At 40.9% G+C, this 23,187-nt stretch overlaps 1 protein-coding gene across 3 annotated transcripts in view; it reads right to left on the bottom strand.

The window, feature by feature from the left end:
- The window catches only part of EXD3 (exonuclease 3'-5' domain containing 3), a 295,919-nt gene that overhangs the window by 165,352 nt on the left and 107,380 nt on the right, over nt 1-23,187 (bottom strand). For all 3 annotated transcript variants that reach the window (XM_084299220.1, XM_084299219.1, XM_084299221.1), the window contains exons 7-11: nt 20,838-20,891; nt 20,115-20,254; nt 19,196-19,296; nt 11,815-11,888; nt 9,047-9,085 (exon numbers count right to left, since the gene is read on the bottom strand). In XM_084299220.1, coding sequence (XP_084155346.1) covers nt 9,047-9,085; nt 11,815-11,888; nt 19,196-19,296; nt 20,115-20,254; nt 20,838-20,891 — 408 coding nt within the window. The remainder of the gene's footprint in view (nt 1-9,046; nt 9,086-11,814; nt 11,889-19,195; nt 19,297-20,114; nt 20,255-20,837; nt 20,892-23,187) is intronic.

A 23,187-nucleotide genomic window follows, 5' to 3' on the forward strand; every position in this document is an offset into this window, starting at 1 on the left:
AAACCTCAATGATGCACACTAGGTTATTTCATTAATTCTCCTGAGCCTCACTGTGCCTTGTATTCACACCTAGCCCTCTTCCTCATTTCGCTCAGCTAATCTGGTCCAGCCCAGGCTTGCTTTAGAATAGTTAGGAACTTGGTTTTTGAATCTTTTCTCTCTAAGAACATGCTAATGCAACATTCCCAGCAGGGGACAGTTTCTATTTAGGAAAGTCTTCAAAGTGAACAAGCAAAAATCTTGATGATGGAAATACTTGCTCAGGAGCACTCACTCTTCCCATCATTAGTCTATGAAAAATAGATGCCCACAGGAAAAACATGGGTTACTACTTATTTCTATTTTACCATTCACGAACCTCAACTGGCTCACAGCCAAAGCAATAGTAAGTACCTTTGCAGGATCTTTACCAAAATAAAAGCTTAGCAGTAGATTTTTCTCTCCTTTAATCTCTTTTGGTACATTTAAACTCCTGGTGTTTTTTGTTCTGAAAGAGAAATGCTTGAGAGGGTTGCCTGAATGAACTCTGAAATTCACACCCTGGCAAATTGGACTGATTTCCTAAATCCATAATTACAACATTCCTCAGAGATATGCATTCTTTCAAAGCGAACAAGAGAAGATTAGTTTCCTGTTTCTTCCCATTTACATGACTTCTCTGTTGAGAGGAACTTTTTTTCTTTTTAAACAATCCTCTGTTTATGTGGTTCCCTTCTTGGCAGGGAGCTGGTGAACTAATCTCACCTAGAAGTATAATACAGCCAAACTATCAATTGCAAATAGCCCAAGCATCTTTGTGAGAGACAGCTGATTTGCACAGGCCTTTAGAATGCAGTATCTATCCATGGAAGCACTCAGACAGGTACTGATCGATTACAGGGTTTTTAAAATAATCTGGGATGATTATTGCATGACTGGATAGTTATACTGCTTGGCTGGATAAGAATATAAGAGTGGATCTGTGCATGCGTGTGAAAATGTACAACGTATAAAACTTCAGTAAAACTGGGCAAATGTAGCCCCTTTCATCTGCACATCCCCAGTCATGCAGAAACTACCACAGGACAAGACTTCTAGGTCCCCTGACAAAGAACTGCAAGTAAGAGTCATGTCCCACTCGCAAATAAAATATGTGCAGAGCCTTGGTGATGACATACTTGCCTCCCACTTTCAAAAAGGCACTGAATACATCCTCTCTTCCTGTGCTAACACAGGAAGCAGAAAGCTCAATGCCCCCATCCTCTTCTTTGCCTATTTCTGCTGGAGAGGCCAATGTTAGCACACTCGATATCATTCCTTTGTCTTAGACCAAAAAGAACAAGAGGATTTGTTTAAGTTCTAGAAGAGTAAGACTGGTCTCATTTTTTGTTGTAGCATACTAAGTTGATGCAGTTTGGAGTCAGGAATAGGTATCCTGGAAACTACTATATAAGACTCCTGATGTAGCTTTTTAAGGACCCTGGTTGCCTCACATGTTCCCATAAATTTCTGAATGACACTACTTCCTATATTATTCATAAAAGCAATACTTCTCCCATTTGTTTGAATTAAACATACCAACAGGGTACATCAGTTAAGTCTAACAGCTTGCTGGTGGTCTTACTCTTTAATCTAATAGTGACCTTCCAACCCACAGCCATAAGCCAATTACCCTCTTTTTTATAGCATACCATATCTCTTTCTGATGAAGCTGTTCTTTTGAATGAAAGCATGCTAGTGACAGAAATGTTATTATACTGCTTAGAATCAAGCTAGCCATGTCTGGTTGCAGGGGTTTTGAGGTCAGAAAGCATCTCTGACACACTGAAACATTTTAAGGATTTTTCTCCCCCCCAGTCTGTTCTATTTCCTTTTTTCAATCTTTAGTACTTAATATGTGTGCAGATAAAAGCTATTTGGACATAACTTTTAAAGACTGAGGTCCTGAGCTTTCAGAAGAATTACTTTCTAGCACCTCAGTGAAGCAGAAGATGGACAACCAGCTCCCATAAGCTTCTGCTGAGTTCCCAGAGCTTTGCTCTATAGATCCTTACTTAAGTAAATGTGAGTTAATCTTCCAATGTTATTGAGCAAACACATTTTCCATTGAGAAATTTGTGACTGATTTTTTCTAGGTTTTGACATTTTGATAGATGGTATGGAAAAAGTGGCAGTTCTTCTTAGCTTATTTGTACATAACATCAAATTCCACCAGAATTCATTAGTATGTTTGTGCTTTGCTACTATTTATTTATTCAGAAATGGCTGGATTATAAATAAAGCTACCATAATTATTATTAGGCACACCAACTCTCACAGAAAACAATCCTATCTAAGCCGTGCAGGAGGTACATTGAGGTATTTACATTTAAGTGTATATATTATCCTTTGCTAGACTTTTCTTTAGATAGGAAGGTATGGAACACACAGCATGTTTGGCTTTTCCCATGTATTTCTCCCATGGCAGCTGTGTTTGTTAAATGAGAAGTTCCTATTTCTTTTAGAATAATGGTGCTAACTTCTTTAGTACAGATGCATACTATACTGCTCTCTATCCAGAAAGCAGAATGTGACTGAAGAATTACATTATGCTTTTCTGGAGACATTCACAGATGTGCCTGTTTTCTGCATCAACCCTATCAGTAACCGTGCAACTTAGGTGCTCTGCAACTCTGAGGTCGTTTCAGCTATCTAAGTATATGACACCACTTACAAACTGAACTGAAAAATAGAAGGAAATCTATACTTTGCCTGCTACTTTCATTTTCCAGTTTCTTCATGCTTTAATATACCCTTAGATGCAATATACTTTTACATCACATTGTGGCTGTATGTTCTCTCCAAAGACCTCTGACAATAATAGTAAATCTAAACAAAAAGGCATGGGGCAAAAGCAGAGAGGTTGCCGTGACTGAGACTGGAAACACTCCCACCACCACTGAGTTTCTGGTCAGTCCCTTTCCAGGAAACAAAACGCAGGAAGAGGAATGAAAAGAGAAATTGGAGCAGCATGGGGGAAGAGACACTGCCAAATCGCAACTGATATAAAGTAATTCCCTAACTCTGCCTTCACAAGAGAGATACCAGATCCTAAATCTGTCATTTGTCCAGATCTAAATGCCATCCATTTTGCAAAAGGGAAAGAGAAAGGAAAAAAAAAATCTCTGTTTTAAGTGGCATCTGTTGGGAAGCTGCTTAAAGCTGTGGAAAAGATAAATACAATTCTTCCGCAGTTAGCTTAATAGACTAACTGCAGGCCAAATAATCAGAGGTGAGCAGCAGCTCCAGCATATTACAGACACCCGCACAGCAGCGCTGCCCAGCCCTTGTGGGACAGCTCCTCAGCTCAGGCACGCTGTGCAGCAGCGCTGGCAGAGCCATGAACATTTGTTCCAGCTGATGATGCCTCCCTGCAACTCCTGAGACCAGAAGGTACAAAACCAATCACCACTGGCTTTAACTTCCTGCTAAAAAAAGAGGCCATAAATACTAACAAGGGACACCACACAATGGCTGGTTAAACTAGTTTTGGTTTCTACCTTCCAGGAAAACAGCCGGTCTAGATTTAACGTTTGAGTGATGAAATCCATTATATCTTTGAATAAACAGTCCACTCAGAATGAAAGATAATTTGACAGGCAGACTTACACTGAAAGACATGTCGTTTAGTAATCACCTCCTGAATATCAATCCCATTTGCATTGCACAGATTGCCTAATTCCCTATACATATTAAGTTACTTACACTGTAGGGACATTGCCGTACTCAAAACAATCTTGAGCCAATTTAAAAGTTTGCCTCAACACAGGACTTCTAGGGAAGGACACTAGATAGTGATATTTGCACAATGACCTTTTTGACCTGTTGTTCTTATTAAAGGTACCCCAGAGCAGGATTATTGGCCAGGTGTTCTGTCCACAAAAGCTTCAATAAAATAAAATAAAATAAAATTGAATTCTGCCCTTTAAATACCACTCAAAATCACTTCCTTGAGCGCAACAGCTATTATATTTTATCCCAGAGGTAGTTACATTTTAATTGGGGTCAAAATGGTCCCATACAGACACAGTGCATTAGAATCCTGGCGTCAGTCATTGAGGATGTTTGCCATTTAGATGTTTGCCATTTATTTAACTGGTTACATAAATAAGATTCCATCAACTCCTTGCTGTAGTGTAAGATAATTTACACCTATGGATGACAAATTGCCAACATTTTCAAATGTACTATATGTAAGGGAGGGCAGCTCACTTTTATGTCTACTGTTTGGTAGATCTCTGAATATTCTCTGAAGTAGCACAACATCCCTAGAATTTTAGTGTAACTTGGGTTATATATTTGCTATGAATTATGAGCAAGCATCTCACCCCTGGTCACCGATAGAATGAGACTTATGAGCTCACAGTGTTTGATTTTCATGGTAAGAAATTTTAAAATAAATAAGTAATCTCATTTTCACAGCTGGTGAAGGAGAGGAGATTAGCTATAGCCCCTCCCAGTGCTGAACATGGGAAAGAGCTGGCTGCAAAGCTCATCTGCTTCATTCTCATGCAAGACCAGAGTAGGCAGGATAGCTTCAAAACAGGAGCCACTTTTCTAGGTGCCGTATCCCCCTGCCCTCCTCTCAAGTCACACATGCCAAGTGAAGGGCAGATTGCTGCCAACCATTAGCTGGCAAAAGGGATGGATGGATGGAGAGCCACCACTCACAATGAATGCCCAAAAAACAAGTAATGTTGTTTCAAACTCCAGCGCTTTTTCTGAGCATTAATTTTGGAATGGTTTAGGATTTAACATCTGAGGAACTCAGGGATAGTTCACCCTGTGCAAACACAAGCACAGAAACTAGCACAGGAAGCTTTCAGATCTAGCAACAAAAGGCCATTTGGCTCAAGGTCAGTAAAGTGGCAGCACTGTATCACCACTTCACTGTTCCAAACATCTTGCAAAATAGGGAATTATCTGCTGACAGTCCTAAAAACACTAATTGACTTTAACCTTACTCAACACTGTATTCCGGTTATTGCCCCAAGAAGAAGAGTCATTTTGCTGTTCTACATCGCCCTGCTCTGCTCCATGGGAGAAGGAATTTCATATCAAAGTCCACGCAAACACAAGTATAGTTCCTGGATCAAAATACCTTGAAATAACTTTTTAAACAATGTACCAACGGGTTAGCTCTGTTGCAGTTGAAATATTTCTTGCAAAAATACTCCAGATGTTAGAATCACCAAGCATGCATGTGCTTTCTGAGCTCTAACTGTTCAGAAAACACCCATAATATTCCATCATTCCTCCGTACACACCTCAGCTATCCCAGCCTTTCTTTGCCAAGATATGACTGTCACCTGTGGGTGGCATCAGGGCCTCAGAGCTTCCCAAGCAGCCTGCTGCTCACGTAGACAGGCACAGCTGCAATGTGGAACAGACCAGATCTGAAGGGGTGTGGGTGACTCCACATGGGCACTTTTGCACTAATCAGCCAAGCTGAGACTGGAAGGGCACAATTGCAAGATCACTCCAGAAACAGCCATGAGAACACAGCGTGCTAAAAGAGGTGCAGCAAAGCACCTGACCCTCCCTTTCCTTTTTAAATCAGGAAACTTCAGGTAACCAGAACATAGGTGGCTGGCGCAACTCAGAAGGGAGTGCTCCCCAGCAGGTCCCATGTTGCACTGCCAACCTCACGTGAGTATCTCAGGTGCTGTCTGACATCTAAAGCAGTCAGATGCGACATTTGCTATCAGGATTGCTTCTCTACTATGCTTCCTATACATGTTACTGATCTGTGTGTGCTTGCTTTTTAAAAGCTTGGCAGATGATTGAAAAATGCCTTCCATGCTTTTTAGTCTCAAAATGATAATTTCCTGCAGAATTTCCAGGTAAGCATCAACATTCAAAAAGCCCCTTGTGCTGCTGGCCAAGTGCTCTCTGCAGCCACTGGCAGGAAGATGTTTCCTGTATGTGTGTGATCAGCATCATATTGACTGTTCTGTGGTTGCTGTACCCAATTCTACTATCTTTATGCTAATTAAGACTATGAAAAACATTAAGTATGCAAAAATGGAAGCAGTGAGTACATAGCAAAGCAGACAGCTGGCTCATGCCCTGCCTGTTTTTCCCCTGCATATCTACCATCAATATCCTACACACCTTCTCCTCTGCTTGTGAAGACAGGCACTCTCTCCCCTGCGTGTTTCCATGCAGCTCACAGAATCAGTTAGGCAAGCTAATGAATAGCAACACAGCTGGCACTGTGCAGGAAGAGTGCTCTTCCCCTCCTGCCCCCGAGGCACCTATGCTTGGAGGAGAGGCACAAATGTAGCTCTCCTTCTGGGCTAGACAGGCTTGCCAACAGGCAGTTGATGAGGGCACTTTCCCTAGGGTATGAGGGCGTTTTGATCCCTTTGCTTTCCCTCCAGCCTCCTCTGCCTGCCCGCAGCTGCCATCGCTGCCTGCTCAGCCACAGCCTGGCCAGCAGATCTGCAGCACGGGAGCTGGCAAGGAGGAGGGGGCAAAAACAGTTTGCTACAGGGCTGAAAACAGGTTCTGTTGGCCCCACAATTAACTACAGAGCTTCTGCCTTTTGTAGCAATCAGAATCACAGTTTCGCTTGTCCTACTGGGCAGGAACAGGAAATTTCTGTACTTGTGCTCCTCTGGGAAACCAAAAAGAAATACTAACCCAGAAATATCTATCGTCCACTACACTGAATGTGATGTGACCAGAACCATTGAACAAGGATGGACTGGACTTTGACCAGGCTCTTAATATCTACATAATTTAAGGTTTTGTTTGTTTGTTTGTTTGTTATGGATGCAGCACAGAATTAAACAAAAATGAGTTTTAAACCCATGTAAGCTTTCACCTTCTTTTGACTTAAAATTGAAATATTTATTGAAAAGTACTGATTGAGAGCTTGTTCAGTCTTTCAGGAGTTTTGGTTCCCATTCCCCCAGGTCACACTGCATCCCACCCTTTGCTTCCTACTCAGTGCAATGCATCTTTAATGCTGTGTCGCCAGGCAGAGTTCAGGAGATAGAAACTCTGTGAGGCTGAACCAGAATATGAATGGGACATACAACACAAACACTCTCTCCAGTTCTGCAAGGTGCCACCTAATAGATACATATTTTTTTTTGGTCAAACGTGACAGGTCATAGGTGAAAATTGGAATGAGAAGCTGAATCTTTCCCTCATGTAAAGCCCAGTCTTTATCTTTTTACCAAAAAAAGATAAAGTCAGCTTTGTTTTTTGCACTGAAAAGCAACACATGCCCAGAGATTCCTCCTTTGTAACTTTTCTTTTGTTCAGTGCAGCCATGCTGCTAGCAGTGTGAAGCAGAAGCCTATCTGAACATATGATTAGTTTGTTTTCCTCCAGATGCATGGGTACAGATTCTGATTGCTTTAATGTGGTGCCAAAGACAGTAATCTCTGATAGCAATAAGAGTCAGGGTTGATAACAGGCAAGTTTAAGCACTACCTGTGTGATAATTACATAGCTATCAAAACTGAATAAGCTGGAAGCAATCAGGAAAATATGAAGTTTGCAATAGTTTGAAAAAGCAAAGATAAACTCCTGCCATAGTCCATCATCCAGTTGAGCTCCGTGTAGTTCACAAGGGAGCTTTCTTACTAGGCACCAAACTTTTCTGAGAGTATCTATTCCCAAGCCTCATGTCTCCACAGTGACTGACAATCTGCAATTGTGTGTGTTAATTAGGAGTTTTTTTCCCACTGTCTACCCCAGCGCTGGCAGAAACCCCTTCACTGCATACACCAAAGTACAGCCACTTGTGACAGAGATGTCTGTTACACCATTGTGGCCAATTCCATCTCAGGTCTTGATCCTGCAAGATACCTGCACTTGTGCTGGCCTCGAAGCCTGTGATAATCAAAGGGAACCCACAAAAAAGCTTGAAAGTTCCTACAGTGAATAAGATCACTGAGATCGAGAGGCAAGGCCCCTTCTTTTTTCACAAAGTCTGGCCTTCTGCATGGGTACAATAAACTACACATAGAAGCTGCATATTCAACACTGAATATGCTCAGTAGATTTAACAGTTACCATGAAGGGATGGTGGACATCTTATCAACCACCTCTGTCTTAAAAAAATGTCTTCATGCTTTTGCACTGTCCTTTTTCCTTCTACACCTCATGGAAGAGAGAAGAAACATATCATGCTTAAAATGCAGCCATATCTAGTGTGCACGGATACTGCATAAGATCTCAAGATCTCATCATTAGTGATTGGACTATATTGTTACCACTCAGAGGCCCGCACTGATCAAATGGGTTTTCATGGGCAGAATTTGCTGACAGTCAGAAATCCTTAATGGCTGCAGAATTCAAACTAAGGGAGTTATAGAAAAGGAGCCAACACTCACCATAAAGTTGCAATTCCACGGGGATGTTATGGGCATATAAATTGTCACTAATGGCACGTCACCATGGAATTTCTTAACAATTCACTGTCACATATGTATTTATTGTAGTATCAGGCTGAAACACAGTTGCCTGAACTCTCCTGTTTATACACCAAGAAAAAAAATACTGCTCCTTTCTTCCTGTGTCATTAAAACTATTCATGTCCTACAGTACAAGTTGTAGAAGTCATGGTATCTAACAGTCACATAATAAACCTGTTGAAAATTATCAGTGGAGCATGTAGGGGAAATCTAACATTTGTCCAGTTTTATTCATACAACTTGTTAGCTGCCTGAAGAAAATTTCCTTTTTTCCTCCTTGTAATTAAGCAATCTCAATACTTGTAGTGTTTACTTACAAATCAGTGCATGGAAGTACAAGAATGTACTTGATAACCTCATCTAAATGCTAGAGCTAAACTAGAGCATTTTTAAAGACATAACAGGAATTCAAAACCATTTTTTCTTTCTTGCTCTTCCCTGTACAGACTATTTTGCTATATGAGTACAAAATTATGAGGAAGTGCAAAATTGTAATTGTTGGACTCCGATATCCAGTTGTATATTTTGAACATTCTAAAAATAATTTCCAAAGCAAATAAAGCCTGAGAAAATGGGAGAAGAAAATCCATACTCACCTGAACATGATCTGTCCAATTCTCCTGAGTCATGGTTTTCTGAAAAGACAAATTACTTGTCAGCCACCTTAGATAAGGAAGAATGTTACATATAACAAGCTGAAAAAGTTCTTAGACACTTGCATCAACTGTGATTGAGGAATGCATATTGGAATGCTCTGGAAACCTGTGATTCTCCTATGTCACCAACCAGGGAGGGCATGGCAGAGAAACACAGCTTAGATCAAGTAATTTGGACAACTGTTTAGGCTACAGCACATAAGACAAAAATTCACATGTAATCAAAGTACACAGGCAACACAGATCCTCACCTAGATCCCCCAAACACTCCTTGTTACCTGGAGCTGGGACTCATTCGCAAAAAAAAAAAAAAAAAATCACATTAACAAGATTCTGCAATGTGCAGCAGAATTTCTGAAGGCCTCAAAGCTTGAGTAGTGCTTTTGCAATGAAAGAGACATTGCTAAGCAAAGCTGAAATAGGCCATGCTCTGGTGGAACATGTGGATCGCTGCTGTTGCCTCCACCTCAGGAGACTTGCAATGTGTCTGCAGACTGTTCACCACAGCAGCTAGCCCAACAGAGAGCTATCCCCATAGACTCCAGTAAGGAAATGATCTCAGGGATTATCCGCAAGGCTCTAGAATATATAAAGACAAACTCTTCTCCACAGCCAAGTCATGAAAAATCCTCTGGAATCATGAGGCCTGGGAAAGGAAACTGATAAGTTAATATTCTGATTCAAATGCATTTCAGAGCCAACCTTGGGAGAAACTTGGGATGGGACTTACTCTCCATTCTGCCAAGAATGCAAGCTGCAAGAGACCGATCAGCCTTCCAGGCCAGAGTCTCACCCCCCACTTCTGGAAGAGGTAACAGTGACTACCAGTGCCACTTTTATGGAAAGGTACAGAAGCAAACAGGGAGTAAAAGAGCCTCAGAGAAAACATCTCAGAGATATACAAGCATGTAATCTAAATACTACTGAGATAAAGTAGCCATTTGACCAGGCCTCATACACACCTGAGAATGGTAAACACAGAACACCAAAGAGCTCTCAGAAGAAGGGATGGTGTCCAGTAACAGCTGCCAAATGTACCTTAATGGAATTAACTGGCCAGCTTGGATACTTTAAACCATGCATAAACTCCAAAACAATGGAAATGGAAGGCCAGGGAGAGCAGAACATGAGATAAAGAATTCATTTCAATCCACTAAATAAATACACCTGGAGCAATGCTTTCTTCTCTCTCACTGTGAGAGCACCCTAAAATGATGCCATCCAACATTAAAGCCTTGAGCTGAAGGACACTGAAACACTCAAGCCTCCCCAGGTCTTGTGTCAATGGATCTGGAAGGCAGGAAAGGCAGATCAGAGCCCTCACTGGTGGATCAGGAGGTCCTGAAAGCAGAACTGCCAGTGCCAGAATGGTGTCATCAGATCACTACCACTCAACCCCATCTTTGCATCCAAAGTAAACATCAAACAAATCCTCTTTTGAACAAAAGAACAGGAACTGTTGGAGGAGGTATCTTATTTCCTGAAAACTGAATCTCTGAAGACTGGATTAATAGTACCATATATAGGGACATCTGAACAACCTGCTGGGCTTCTGAAATCTTTGTTTAAAAGCTTCTTGTATCTATAGTGAGTAAGCTCTCTATGAACTGCAGATGAAATACTGCTCCATTAAAATGTTTGGCAAATACATCTTGGTAATTCAAAATTCATGAAATGAAAACATTTCTCTGTGCTGTTCAGTACCCTGTGGTCCCTCTCTTTCACAGCCCAATTAATATACCTGGATACAACACCTGCAAGCAAGCTGTTTTTTTCAGAAGAGGAAGAACAAAAACTTATTCTCAGCTGGAACTATCTGTCTTCAGGCACAGGATGATGCTGAATGACAGACAATCAAGAAAAGCACCAACTGCCTTGTTAACAAAAAGAGAAATGTGCTTCCCACTGCAGTGTGCTCAAGAGCATCCAAAGGGCATTGACTTGGCTCAGTACATTCATGAGAGGGGAGGAAAAAGCATTGTCAAGTAATTCAGCAATGAACTGCCAAGTCAAACTCCAAGCTGCCTCCTAGAAACCTGCTCCACAGAAAAAAATAACGGCATCTTCCTATTTCCACAAGCCCTCAGTGTCAGGACAAGCACTACTGTATTTGGAAAGAAGACTAAGAAATTGGACAAAAATAAAGTTAGTTCAGAGATTTGCTTAGGAGCTGAAAGTACTCCCATTTTGCTCATCAGTAACAGGGCTGTTAGCACACGAAGCGTCTGTGGCAGGTTGTGGCATAACTATCACAGCCAGGCCACCAATACCAAATCAAAGTAGTGGCTACAAACAGCCCAGCAATGCAGAGTGCTTAAATAACGCAGTTCTTAAAAATAATATTAGTGATAATAGTAATAAAAAAAATCTCTATCTGATATGCTCCCTATTTAGTTGAGATGACTCAAACTGGACACATGGAGATTCCACCCTGACCTATGTATATCCCAGTGTACATGTCCCAGATAGCTGCTAAAGATGCTGAAGTGGAAAAGTATCCAGCTCTGTGCAAGTGTAACACCCAGTCATTAGAATATGAATGGACACACAAATTATTCAGTCACAGAAAATACAGATCCAGTGGTGTACCCAATATATAGAGAGCTTGTTTATGTAAATCAATATATCTCTATTATATCAGTTATTTGAAATGCAAAAATAAATAAGAAAACTCATTCACACCCATGCCATATAATAAAGAAACGTACCTCAACAAACCTCTTGTAAAAGAGATAATTCAGAGTTCTTAAGTGCCGCTGATTTATGACATTAGGGCAGAGAGCTAAAAGAAGGAAAATGACATTTAAGTATACAACATAGCTGAACTTCCGTTAAATTTTACTGTCTAGACATTACATTTTTCCTTCCCCAAGTTTGAACTCAGTAAATGGAAGGCAGGATGCCATCAAACTTAGAACAATGAGGGACAGACACACACATTGTCAGCTTATCTAAACTATAAACTGTTATTTACACTTTCAACCATAATTACCAATGCTAATCCTTGGCTACTGATATCTCTGGTTCTACCACCCCTGAATTATAAAATCCACTTGCTGGTTCAATATCCTTCAGTCAATGACTTCACACCTTTAATTACATTGCATCCTCATACACCCTCGGTCTCTAAAGGCTGCAATAATTTTGATTTAAATGGAAGTTGTGCTGTTAGTCCTTTGAAGCAGTTTTGAACATGTTACTCAGGATTTACACTTGTGCCTATGGTTTATCCAATAAAATATATATCCATGAAAGAGACTCCATATCCATACAAAAAGGGAGGTGACAATTGTTTTGCTGAGCTAGCATGCAACAGTTTTTATTTTTATTCCTGCCATCTTCATTAGATATGCCTTATTACAACTGCAGAAAACAAGATCTTCACATAGCACCTTGTTTTGAAATCCAATGCAACAAGAGATAAATGTAGAAGATAAAATAGATTAAATAGGATTAGCATATGTATCTGTCAGTTCTTGCTAAATGCTGGTATGCATGTACATGGAAAGATGTAACCAAAGCCTTCATTGGAGTTTCAGTGGCTAAAACCATCTTCCTGGTGGCCAGAAAAAGCAGGATCAACATTCAGAAATAGTAACAGAAAACAGTAAAGTGAAAATTCCCTGCAGCCTCACTTGCATTCAGCAGACACCAGGAGAAACCAGTGCTACTGATTCAGAGGGCCTCAGAGCACAGGACTCTCCTTGTCTCACGTGGCATGCCCAGAGCACTGCAAATGGAGAGAATGAAGAAAGATCAAATGAAGAAAGATCCTTGAATATCAGACTCTGGAATCAGAATTAAAGTGCCAAGACAGAGAAACACAGATACTCTGGAATATTTTAAAAGAAACTAGTGACATTTTCTATTCTGATGGAGAATGAAACTGAATTTGAATCCATTTTCTGTATTTTATTATAAACAACAGAGAGCAACTTGAAAACATGAGGATGAACGCTAACTTGGTAAGACAGACAATGAATTGAAGAGTTCAAAGGAAGAACAGCAAAATAAAAACAAAATGGACTTCAATAAACTCAGAGAACTGGAAATAATTTATAATGTGGAAATAGTTTATAAGGGGAAAAGAAGGTAAGAAGAGCTGGCAATGATAAAACTGGAAGTGAACTAAGAAACTAACTTTGGTAAATATGAAGCTTTTATTGACCGCAGATACAATAAGAAAATACACAGAAAGTGGAACTGAATTAGACACATATAAAAGAAGAACACAAACACAAAAAGTCAGAAAACCCAAAGTTAACTATGAGATACATCTACTAAAAGCCACAAAGGCAGGAAAAAAATCATTCTGAAAATATTTTTGTAGAAAGAGGAAAACCGGGGAAAGTGCTACTTAGTCACTTGATAGAAAAGGAAAACTGATGAATTAGGGCACGAAGAATGGAAATGATTACAATACTTGCTTTTCTTCACTTTTCATTAGAGAAGGTCCAACTAGAGGTGCTAACTGAAAAAGAGCAACAAATGGATTATATCTGAGGTTAGAGAAGGAAGAATCAGGTTAGCATGTGCGCTCAGCTCAGGTGCAGTATATGCTTCCAAATCATAGGTCTCATGTAACCCATCCATGATTGTGTAAGAGTCACCTTTGAGAAGATGTGAAGCACAGGGGAGAAAGTTGAAAAAAGTACAAACAACCACAGTACTATAAAAGTACTATACAACTGTAAGTACAAATAACTACTACAAAAAAGTACAAACCACTAGAGTACTATAATTTCCAAATATAGTACAACTGTATTTGGAAAAGTAAAAATATTTTCTAGACATATGCTGTAACAAACATATTATCTGTGAGCACCTAGAAAATGCGATTTGTTACAGATTTTGCACTGTCCAAAAAAACCCAAACCCACAAACAATGTCATGTCAGTCCTTCTGATACTCTTCTGTGACTCAATAAGCTGTGTCCTAGATAAAGATGAAGCAGCAGTTGTTGCTCATCTTTATTACAGTAATGTTTTCAATACAGTCAAATGCAACATTCTGAGGGCTTTCAAGACCTCCACATTCACAGTAGATAAAGCTGGAACTTAATTTATAGCAACAGAAACTCCAGTTAACATTTTGGAGGAAAAAAAAATCTAACAGTAAGGCTAAAGAAGAACTATCAGAGGTTGCGTGGGAGGTTGTAAACTTTCTATCTTGGAGGTCTTTAACAATACGTTACACATCTTATATAGAAATAACAGAAGGAAAGCTCCTTTGGCTTTGGGGCAGGAAGGGTGAAACAGGTGGCCTGCAGAATCTTTGCCAAATCTTTTCACTGCAGTTTCATGACTACCTGTGCTTTACACTTGCAGAAATCAAAGCACCTCAGAGAAGAGCAACTTACCCAAGATCACACAACTCATTAAGATTGGGCAGGAATCTGAACTCAAGTCTCCTGAGTGAAAACCAGTGTTTTGTTTGCAGAACCAAAATATAACAACCTAAGTTTTTCAGAACAGAAACCATCATTCTATTCAGTGTCTGTATTGTGGAGAGCTTGGGAATCATGACTGGGTTGTGGAGCACCAATGGAATACAAACAGTATAATACAGGGAAAGCAACTCTTGGCCATGTGTTAATTCTTAACCTGGCAGCTCCACCACAATAGTGCTGCACCTGAACTACAGTTCACATCTGGAACTAACTCAGAAGCAAAAATTCCATTCTGCTGCCAGCCATTAGCAGAGAATTAGTGACTATTAACAACAGAGAGGAAGTAAAAATGAAATCCATTTGTCACACAGAGAACTAAACCATTAATACACACCTATTCCACTCATGTAACAGCAGTAATGTGTCTTCTGGGGACATGGTGCAATACATTTTTAGGTGTGGTGTGTGGCTGTTGCTCCCAGGTCACAAATGACTCCTCCTGAACTGGGATGGAGACCTGATCCTCTTGTTATACTGAAATCCTGACTTCCATTCACAGTGAGATTCCTTTACCCTGCCCTGGCAGAACAGAAGGTCCCACACAAAGCACACTTTGTTTTGGGACAAAGTAAAGCAGCCTTGGTTTAATAAAATCAGAGTACCTGAAATGTTAGAGGCTTTTGCCCTGATATTGCTAAGGACTGCTGGGGAATCTGATGAGGAGTGAACAGTGCATTAATCTCAGTATACTATGATGAGGTTATTCCCTAAATGCAAATTACTGGAGGGTAGGGCAGGCCTCAAAACCTCTTTTTGTTGTAGCCTCAAAGATAAATTGTCTCTCATAATATGCTCCCTGCCACTAAGATCAAGGTAAGTGGTCCTTAGAAGAGAAAGTGAAACAGCAGAAGCCCCAGACTGGCCCCAAACTGTTGAGGTACCTGCTAGCTTTGCTGTTTGGAGCATTGGCTGACTCTGAAGGAAGAACAGTGAGCATAGCAAATAGGTTTCAATCTATGCCTAAAGGAAAAAATGCTCTAGTGTAGTCTTTACACACATCTGCATATGACAAATTCAGGCTTAGAACTACAAGGGTGGTATGACTTTTCCAATAGAAAGCTTGGAGCTGCAGGACATCTTGTCTTGTCACAAGCAGATCATCTTCTACTACTTGTATTTCAGCAGGGAATGATGCTTTTGAGAAGGTAAGGGCCAAGAATGGACCCTTGGATGTTCACTTCTCTTCTCCTTTAACAGCTTGACTCCACAGCCACTTCAACCTCAGGAGCAGAAGGTTCCTACCTTCTAATGTCTAAGCCTAGAGGTGTTCCTTAGTCACACTGTCATACAGAAATGTGCTGGCGTGTAACTCAAGAGCTAAATAAAAAACTTTGAAGGGACTTCACCATGGAATGGGGAGGGGAGGGAAGAGGGGGGCGACAACCCTTGTAAAGCATATGGAAGGGAAAGGAATAATCTTCTGCTCTTAACAAGGACAAGGTAAAAACATTTGAACTATCCTCCTTCCAAAGGCTTTCTTGTAGAGTTTTAACAGTCATTCCTCTATCTGGCACAGCATCTTTTAAAAGTGCTTAGTGCAGTGAACCCATGGGTCCCTGAGGGGCTCTCCCTGGTGACTGCTGACACCCTGCTTTCAGCTCTGGCAGACCTGGAGAAACCTGGGGACAGTTGTGCCTTACCTGAGCAAATGCAATGACTGCTGAGCAGCCCTCGTCTGCCCTCTGCTGCCCCAACACTATCAGAGTGATAACACTATAACACAAGACAGCTTTGGGGCTTCATTTAGAAAATTCACACTGAATCTAAAATAAATGTTAAACCAAGAGGAACAACCTGGTGACCAAATGAAGAACAACATTTCTTTGGGTTTATACTAAAAACATTTTCTAAAGACTATAGTAAGAACACATTCATAGCATTCAGGAATTAAGGTGCTTAAGCAACTTATTATGCTGCTATAAAACAACTTTTAACTGTACATTCAATTACCATCTCTTTTCCATCAACACCACTAATATCTGCTTTATTTTGCCATGAGTACTAAGGCCCAGGAAATAAAGACAGTTGTACTTCATGGTCTTGAGACTTGAGGGTCTATTCCCTCACCTCTGAGAATTGTTTTGACTAAAAGTTTTATTTGTAAATTTATGTTGATCTCACAAGGTCTCCGAAGAGTATTACGTAATTAGACTGCAATAGGTACAAGGCTTGTTAAACCAGTGCATAAACTGACCCATGTGTCTCTATAAAACTACTTCCTCAATCATTGCCATTTCTGCCCAACCTCTTACTTCCCCAGTAAAGCTAATTATATGAAATCCATGCACAGTTTATTGGGACACCTCTGGGACTCAAAAGAAAATCTTCCACTGCTGTGTGTGTTAGCAGGAATGCTAACATTCTCTTGTCAGAAAAAGAAACAGCGGACTAATCTAAGATGATGGCTTATTTTTTCTGAGGCTCCAGACCTTTTGTTTTTATTGGGCCACTTCTTATCTGGCTCTGAAATTTAAGACTGGCTGTTCCAAGTGTTTCAAACTTAGATGTTGATCAACACACACCTAAGTTCTGCTTAGGAGTCAGTGAAACTTTCTAAGTGGACAACAGTGAGCTCTTGGGTAGCAAAATATGAAAGTAGATTTGGAACTACAATAACTAAGTCACGTATAAGCTTGCCTTCTCATACCAAGAAACCCTCTCCTCCTCCAGCCTTTCTCACCAAAAGCCACTTCCCTCTGCTGCTGCTGCTCTCAGCCTCTTACAGTGAGTAGGAGTCATGAGAGAAGAGGAGACAGAAAGCAACAGAAGACTGCGGCATCAAGCAAGCCTGCAACCAGGTTAGGTAACAAGAAGTGTGAGTTTCACCCTGCTGCTAGAATTTGGTGGAACTGCTCAGAACAAGAACAATTGGTTTTTAAAATCTGTACATTTTACCTAGTCTGCTTCCTTTTTGAACTCTCTTTCATCACAGATTTACTTCCACTAAAGAAAAGAGAGGAAAAAGGAGGGGAGAAGGGGAAAACTGCCACCATTTTCCAATTCAGTTCAAGACAAACCAGCACTAAGGCAGAAATTCCTCTGCAGGGATTCAAAGCTTTCAAAGCATTTCAGAGGAGACTGAGGCCAACCTTTTAGTAAAGTGCTGCTTTGAATTACATGTGATATTAGGTAAAAAAAATGAACATCTACTTTCATATATGTCTATGAGTGAGAATCAGCCAACCTTGGCTTTAGCTGGCCCAACTCTGGCCTGTTTTCTAAATCGGTAGCACACATCCCATTTCCCATGAATAGACGGGTCAGTCTTCTCTAGCACCTGACTTATCTTACATTGTAGGCATTGAATTTGGCATAGGATAAAACACCCTCTGGAAGCGTTGCGAGGAATAGGAGAGACTCTTGTTCTGTGTATCTCAAGGGAGCTCCTCACCCATGAACCTACTGTGGAGGTCAAGTGACAGTTTGGCATTATTACTGGCAGCAACTATATCTGAGACACCATCACCAAGCTAAGACACGCTGTCAGCCCACAGAGAGCACTTGAGATCAGCAGGTACATACTCTTCTTTCTCATTCGGCTAGATTTTTTGTAAAACTTTCTCAGGATTTTGCATGTGAACAAAATTTCACATGCATTTCATGTTTACAGGTAACACCATACCCTTGGTGAATCTTTCAAAAAGAAAGGGGAAAAACTCGATGTTTTTACAGATCATAAAGGACAATACAGCCTACTGAATGACCAGTCTTACAAAGGAGAAAAAATTACTGAAGACTAGTAAACTCCAGGGAAAGATTTATATGTTAAATAAATTATCCCCTTGTGCCTCAGATTTCACACCAATATGCTAAGTTTAATTTTATTTACTTATCCTCCAATGGAGGTCTGCAAGGATTTTCTTATTAACTTTTGAACAGCAGGTTGAAGATGTGAAGATTAATATGCAATATAGTGTTGCTACCAGGCATAATAAGCCCATAATTTGTGGTTAGAAAACACTTTTCAGTCAAAGAAAAGAGAATTATGTATCTCCTGCTGATGATGGAAAGCTTTGTAGGGTGAAACCTTATGGCGCATTTAAAGGTTTCCAAAATAAGGTCCCAAAGAGAACTGAAAAGATCAAGTCTCCACTAACAACAAAAGAAAAACAAAGATTTTGTTAGACAACTGATAGTGAAGCAATGATGTGAAATGTGTTACTTCTCTCAGAAGACTGGAAGAGTCTTAAAAATCCCTGCTGCCAACCCTATTTTACAGAAAGAATACAAAGGGCTGTAAGGCTCCTGCTTCCCAAGAGTTATCACTTCAGTACTGACAGACTCGCAACTCAAGAAAACAGATCTGCAGATGAGTAATGACTTGCTTCTTATGTGAGCGGAATGGAGTCATAACTCAAAGCTGACCATCATGTGTTTACGTAGAGCCATTCTGAGGTCAAGATTTATTTCACATCATGGAAGAAGCAGTCTATTAGTCACAAGCACTTCATTCTATGACAGCACAAAGTGGTAATTCCCATAACTTACCAACTTTGTTTTTGAATACCATTAATTAAACTCTGAAACTCCCCATGATAAATTACAGCAGAGATTCCTTACTGAACATGGAAGAAGATAAATTGACTTTGTCTGTTTTTTATTGGTGAGATAACTCCAGAAGATGTTGCAATATCACATACCTGGATCTACATTAAATCGGTCTAGGAGCCTGAAGACCAGCTTGCTTAGCATTTTGCGGTTCAATTTGTCTGGTTTGTACCTGGACAGACCTTGATATTGTCTGTAAGCAAACAAAGTAAGAAAAAAAAGCACAAACACAACACCTAAGGTTTTGCAAATAGTAGATATTTAACAGCAGATATATCAGGGTTTGGTAGGTATTGTTAAGAAAAGTCTCCCATCTTTCCTGAGATTAAAAAAAAAAAAAAAAAGCCAACAATACAACCACACACATTTCCCAGTCAAAGACTGTAGCAAGACCAGAGACTTATTTTGAAGAAAGAGAAAGCCAGGAATTCCTTCATCTTCTTTCAGAACTAAGACTGCAACCATTGCATCTATATTGTGACTTTTACTGTACTGTTGACTTTGTGACTGACAGGAGCTATTCTACTGAGAGGTGATTTATAAATTAAAACACACACAACTATTTCACGAGAACAAGAAGGTTAACCACTTGCTTCTCTTGTTTTTCTGCCACTTCATCACAGTATTATCTTCCTGCCAAACCTGTACAACCGATACTGAAACTCAGCCTTGTCTGTAGCAAAGCACGAGAGTCTGATTAGTATAACCTCCTGGAGGGAGCTTTGATATTGTTATATTGCTAAGATCTACTACATAGTTTTCATTTTGTACTCCTCTCTCCTGTCAGGAGCTAAGCATCTGTCAATAGGAATGATACCTCTGTCTTACTGGCTAATGTATTTGAAAAGACTCTGGCACAGATGCCAGAAATTTCCCCATTGTCAGCTGAAAAATAAATATATTGCACTCTATTATGCTTAGAAAATGATCTTAGATAGACAACCAAAGAACATAGTGTCCTCTGGAAGCCAGTTGGCCCCAGCTGTTTAGAAATTTAACAGACAATTCTACCTTGCAATGTCTCTGATATTAAAACCAGGTTCACACCAGGTGTCCAGGATCTGTAAGAGCTTGCACTGGAGCTCAGGATACTCTCCCACATAATCTTCCATCAAGTTAATTTTATCTTGAAACAGTAGTGGCATACACATCTAGGAAAAGAAATAACATTTAGTGCAAATGACACGGTTATGCCATGCCTTTGATCACCATGTTCAGCAGTCTGACTGCTGCAGCAAGCAGGAGACATGGAAGGGTTCCACAGCACTGCAGCTCATGTGCAGGAAATGGGACTGAAACCTGGCAGAGGGCTGTCTCATCCCCTACTGCTCAGACATGGTGAGCAAGTCACAAAACCCTTGCTTAATAAACTAGTGTTGTCTAAAAGATGGATATGGCATTTCCAACATAAAACATTAGCTGAAGTGGCAAAGCCTGAAAGTAGCAAAACCAACAAAATTTACCATAATGATAACCATTCGTCAAGAACACGGGTAGATTTTTTGATTACAGTAGTTGTAGCTAGAAAAATAGTCTAATAAGCTTTAATGTGGTCTGACAAAATATAGTCTGTCACTTCTCCAGATGTAAAGTCACTTTAGCAATGCAGCAGTGACTTCTTGCAAACAAGATAAAGCCTCAAGTGAAACATATCATTTGGAGGTCCTTCATGGATGTGCTGCATAACAAAAGGTGGATCTGAAGACAGAGAGGCCTGCAGAGGAAATGACTCACCTTCTCCACATCTTGATCTGGCTGTAATTTTAGCTTAATACTCAGTATGGCTGCCTAGAGAGAAAGAAAAAAAAAGTGTATTTAGGAAAAGAAAACACAGTGGATAAACAGGTGTTATTCCAAAGTTAAGTAGATATGCTACTATAGAAAGTTTTAATGTGATAAATATTTCTGTTATTTTTTCAAGTATAAACATTGACCACACACAGTCCACTTAGAAATGTACAAGAACAGTCCTGGCAGCGTTGCATATTGTGAGCAGCAGTAGCATACCTTGGTATAAAAACTAAAGATCAGGTTGTCTGGCAGAAAGAGAGAGAGAAAGTAAAGTGCTTGGACAAACTTAGCTATAAAGGATATCTTCTAGTGATATAATTGTAAAAAATCCTGACCCATTATACCTTTCTGAATTAATTGATTATACATCTTGCAGTGCCTTTTAAGTTTTGTAAAATAGTTTTATTTTGTGAAAACTACTCATATTTGAAAGAATCTCAAATCAAGAGGTCTTAGCTTGTATAATTTCTGCCTAGCTCCAGATCCCTGAATGTTCATCACTTGGAGCACTGAGTTCAGCTCTGGGGCCCCCAGCACAAGAAGGACATGGAAGTATTTGAACTAGTCTGGAAGAGACCACGAGGATGATCAAGGAGCTGGAGCACCTCTCCTATGGAGACAGGCTGAGGGAGTTGGGGTTGTTCAGCCTGGAGAAGAGAAGGCTCCAGGCTGACCTTACAGGTGCCTGCCAGTGCCTAAAGGGGGCTACAGGAAAGCTTGGGAGGGACTCTTTGTCAGGGAGTGCAGTGACTAGGGGGAATGGCTTTAAATTAAAAGAGGGTAGGTTTAGATTAGATATGAGGAAGAAATTCTTTACCGTGAGGGCGGTGAGGCCCTGGCCTAGGCTGCCCAGAGAAGCTGTGGGTGCCCCATCCCCGGCAGTGCCCAAGGCCAAGCTGGATGGGGCTGGGGGCAGCCTGGGCTGGGGACAGGGGACCCTGCCCATGGCAAGGGTTGGAACTGGACGGGCTTCAAAGTCCTTTCCAACCCAAACCATTCTGTGATTCTATGATCACAAACAGAAAGACAGTAAGAACTATATTTAGTCCGTTTGTGGTATCTACAAATCGTTGATAACAAAGACCTGCCACATTCACAACTTAACCCCCAAACAGTATCTTTTGCAGATGAGGAAACACAGCTGTAGTGAACTGCAGTAAGTCAGGCTGTGAGAAGAACTGGCTCAGCCACTGTCTATCCTGTCTCAGCTTGGTGACTACAGAAATATGAAATTACAGACAATTATTTGCCTCAGAACTGGAAAAGAGTCAATATCATGCCTGTCTTCAAAAAGGGCAAGAAGGAGGTCTCAGGCAACTACAGGCCAATCAGCCTCATCTCCATCCCTGGAAAGGTGATGGAACAGTTCATCCTGGAGGTCATCTCCCAAGCATGTGAAGTATAAGAAGGTAATCAGGAATAGTCAGCATGGATTCACCAAAGGGAAGTCATGTTTGATTAATCTGCTATTCTTCTGTGATCAGATAACTGGCTGGGTAGATGAGGGGAGAGTGGTGGATGTGGTCTACCTTGACTTCAGCAAGGTTTTTGACACTGTTTCCCATAACATCCTCATAAACAAGCTCAGGAAGTGTGGCCTAGATGAGTGGACAGTGAGGTGGATTGGCAATTGGCTGGACAAGAGAGAGTTGTGCTTAGTGGTGCAGAATCTAGTTGGAGGCCTATCGTCAGTACTGGGTCCAGTCTTGTTCAGTTTATTCATCAATGACATAGATGAAGGAACAGAGTGCACCCTCAGCAAGTTTGCTGACAACTCAAAGCTCAGAGGAGCGGCTGATACCTCAGAGGGCTATGCTGCCTTTCAGAGGGACCTCGACAGGCTGGAGGGTTGGGACAAGAGGAACCTTATGAAGTTCAACAAAGGCAAATGCAGGGTCCTGCACCTAGGGAGGAATAACCTCCAGTACCAGTACAGGTTGGGGGCTGACGTGCTGGAAAGCCCTCTGAGGGGTAGGACCTGGGAGTTCTGCTGGGCAGCAGGTTAGCCGTGAGCCAGCAATGTGCCCTTGTGTCCAAGAAGGCCAATGGTATCCCAGGGTGCATTCGGAAATAGTGCCAGCAGGTCAAGTAGGTGATCCTGCCCCTCTACTCAGCCCTGGTGAGGCCACACCTGGAGTACTGTGCCCTGTTCTGGGCTCCCCAGTACCAGAGGGACATGGACCTATTGGAGCGAGTGCAGAGGAGGGCTATAGAGACAATTAGAGGACTGGAGCACCTGTTGCATAAGGACAGGCTGAGAGCTGGGCCTGTTTAGCCTGGAGAAGAGGAGACT

Source organism: Netta rufina (genome assembly GCF_964035555.1).
Source record: "Netta rufina genome assembly, chromosome: 20".
NCBI lineage: Eukaryota > Metazoa > Chordata > Aves > Anseriformes > Anatidae > Netta > Netta rufina.